The sequence below is a fragment of the Triticum dicoccoides genome, chromosome 4B, assembly GCF_002162155.2.
Source record: "Triticum dicoccoides isolate Atlit2015 ecotype Zavitan chromosome 4B, WEW_v2.0, whole genome shotgun sequence".
In the NCBI taxonomy this organism is placed as follows: Eukaryota; Viridiplantae; Streptophyta; class Magnoliopsida; order Poales; family Poaceae; genus Triticum; species Triticum dicoccoides.
In genome coordinates, this window is record NC_041387.1 from 331,908,541 (window position 1) to 331,911,737 (window position 3,197).

Here is a 3,197-nt window from a genome sequence, read left to right on the forward strand (position 1 = left end):
GCGGGTCGTCCTCCGCGGGCTCTTCATCGAGCCGTTGTCGCCAGTCGCCCGATCCGCCCGGCGTCGCGCCCCTACGCCGGTTTGAGGACTTCCCCGTCTTCCCTCCGCCCTGGCGCCAACGATGAACTACCTCGGGGTCCAGCAGCGGCATTGGGGACGTGGGTGGCCGAAATCACGGATCTGGAGACCCACACCAAGTGGTGGCTCGGGACGTTCCACACGATCCAGCTCGTGGCCATGGAGTACGACCGCTGGCAGGTCCGCTTCCACGGCGCGGCGGCTTGGCTCAATTTCACTCGGGCACAAGTGTGGTCCACCTCGTCCCGCCGGAGCCGGGGGTGGTGAGCTCGACTATGGCACGGGAGGACCATGAGGTGAGGAAGCGCCTCGAGGCCAAGGCCGCCGACGAGGCCTACATGGAAGAGCTCCGCCCGGAGCACCTGTAGCTCGTGGAGGCAGAGCGGATGATCTTTGCCGACGCCGGCAGCGAGGTTATCGTTATCTCCTGCTCCGACGAGGTCCAAGGCAGAGAGGTGGGCGGCGATGACGGAGAGATCGACGTCGACGAGTGGAGGAGTATCTTCCCCGACAACCCCGACGATGGTACAGGCCCGGACCCAGCTTGGGGCACACCGTACTTACCTGACTAGGAAGGATTGGCTCGACCTCCACTTCGACCGAAAGTAGTTTAGGTCCTTCAGTTTAGTTTAAATTTATGTTTTTATGTTCGGTTGTGCAAAACTATCTATGTTTATGTTTGAATGCATGCTACTTTCGGTTCAAATTGCTTTGAATTTGATTAAATTGAAGTTTACTCCATTAAGTTTAGGGGATCGGCTAGAAACGGCCAAAAATTAGTGTAGTAGTTTTACTCCCTTAACTTTTAGGGGATCGGCTAGAGATGGCCTAAAGGTTCTTAAAGATATAGAGACAACCAATATAAATCTCCGGTGGTTGTTATTTTCTTTCACACATAGTCCTAGCTTACTTGATGATCCATTACCATATTAGAGTGGTCGATTAACATGTCCGTTTATCTGTCTGGCAGAACGGCGGATGGAACAACAACGATTATCATGCCCTAAATGGTGCCTCCAAGACCGAGTACGAACAGAAGCAGGCTCCAGCAAGCTCAGCTGAAGCATGCTTGTCATCGTTTGTTCAGATGTCAGAACTTTGCCCCAGCATGAGCAATGGTAGCATGATGGACGATGGCCAGCAGGCAAATCCTGGTACTGGCATGCCAATGCAAGCTTTCCCCAAAAGAAGTGGCTTTGATGTTGTTGCTGGCCCTGACCGCGACATTGTCATTTCCCGCTATAAAGAAAAGAGGAGGACAAGAAGGTAAGCTTAGCATATGTTTTGCGTGTGAAATTTCTTCCCGAGTATCGGATTGGGTGCATTCAATGTTGATATCGCGTGCATAACCGTATTTCATTTCGCAGATTCGACAAACAGGTGCGGTATGAGTCCCGCAAAGCTCGTGCGGACAGCAGGTTGAGGATCAAGGGGCGTTTTGCAAAGGCAAATCAGAGTTAAGCCTTGACTTTGCAGTATATTTTGCATCTTGGACAGAAGGAAGAACACTAATTAGGAGTGAGTGCAGATGATACATAAGCCGTGAACATTTTGTTTGCCTTCAGTTGGGCAGATGGTAGTTCATGTACAATCTGAATAATGTATGTTGCCAACATATGGGCTATATTAATGTTTTGAGGGGAGTTGTTCTTAGTCCAACCCTTGTATATAGCTTCCATCTATGAACTCTGTAAAAGTTAGTGCTACAGGCAAGTGAGAGTGACAGTATGCCATTTTGTCATGGTTTAGTGAATTTTGTCTCACCATTGGGTTTCGTTGAGTAAATCATTTTCATGAGTGGTCTATAGTAGTTACCAAATCCTTGGAGCAATTGCTGATGGACGTATTGTATTTTCACTGATCTACGGTTTGTCGAAATTGGAGAAAAAAAATCTGTAGTAAAACACAGGTCTTGATATACCAGGAATTATCTAAGGATGATAGAAATCGTGAATCATCTCGATCTACAGATGGAGTCGCCCCTATTCCGGCATACTAGGTAAGAAATGTTGGCACCGGCCAGGCCGCAGGTAGCTCCTCACTGCTACCCTGGCCTCTCTCCTTGTCCTTGTTGCCGCGACCCGTGGCTGGAGAGGCGTCCAAGATCCCACCGGAGTCCAAGCCTTCACCCTTGAGCATATCCCGCCCAGGGCGGCCTGTCGGTGCTGCGCGGCAGCGATGTGCTGGCACTACCCTTCACGATCTCAAAAACGACATGACGATCACGGCGGTGTCGGGATTCGCCGCAGGGATGACCCTGCTTTTGCGCGACGGTGCTGGTGGGCCTGCTGAAGACAAGGCTGCCTAGCAATGGCCACCAAGGTTTTTGATTCCGAGCATGCAGCTTTTTCTTGTGGAGCATCGAAATACTCGGTTGCTGCGGTAACTGAAAAATACCGGACAAATTTTGGACGAAATTTAAAATATATTTTGATTGTTTTGCTAAAGCACATCTGATCTAGTTGTGCCACAAGTATTGCACATCTAAATTCTAGTAGTATGTCAGTAATCTTGTATGAAGATTTGTTTTTCTTTCTCTTTTTATGCTTGATTTAGTCACTTGGATGTGCAATAATAATATTTTGAACTATAGTTTAACCGAATTTGCCGCCTAGTAATCAGAACCATGACTGATACTTATGCATGTGAATGGTTGGGAGTCCTAACGAACGACGCAGCGACACAGGCTACGGCAGCCAGATCAACCATGGGCAAGACGGAGCGGCGGCGATGGGCACCATTGAATACTAGGATGAGGGCGGCATTCCGTAACGTCCGCGACATGGAGGTTAAGGGTTGCAGGTCATGACATGAAGACACTTGTGTTGTTGTGCAGGCATAGCACAGCCGCACATTTGTAGTAGCGGTGGCAGTGGTGAACTCTCGCTTGTTGGTGATTCACATCTTGTAATGGTTTGCCCGTGATTGCCCATGTTTCGTTACTTTGTTTGTTGATCCATCTGCATAGGCTAGGGATTTCAACCTCCTTTTTAACATTAATTAATTAAAAATAATGATCTATAGCACAATCCTCCACTCCACCCTCAAATTAGAAAGAGAAAATGCCATGTATGATACGTACATTTGAGATGCGTGCAGAATTCTCCTTGACGGAACTT

General features: G+C 48.6%; 1 protein-coding gene across 1 annotated transcript in view; it reads left to right on the plus strand.

Moving 5' to 3' along the window:
• The window catches only part of LOC119296079 (zinc finger protein CONSTANS-LIKE 13-like), a 3,965-nt gene extending 2,102 nt beyond the window's left edge, over positions 1 to 1,863 (plus strand). The window contains exons 3-4 of the mRNA XM_037574488.1: positions 1,049 to 1,344; positions 1,446 to 1,863. Coding sequence (XP_037430385.1) covers positions 1,049 to 1,344; positions 1,446 to 1,539 — 390 coding nt within the window. The 3' untranslated portion in view covers positions 1,540 to 1,863. The remainder of the gene's footprint in view (positions 1 to 1,048; positions 1,345 to 1,445) is intronic.
• Positions 1,864 to 3,197: the final 1,334 nt, after the last annotated feature.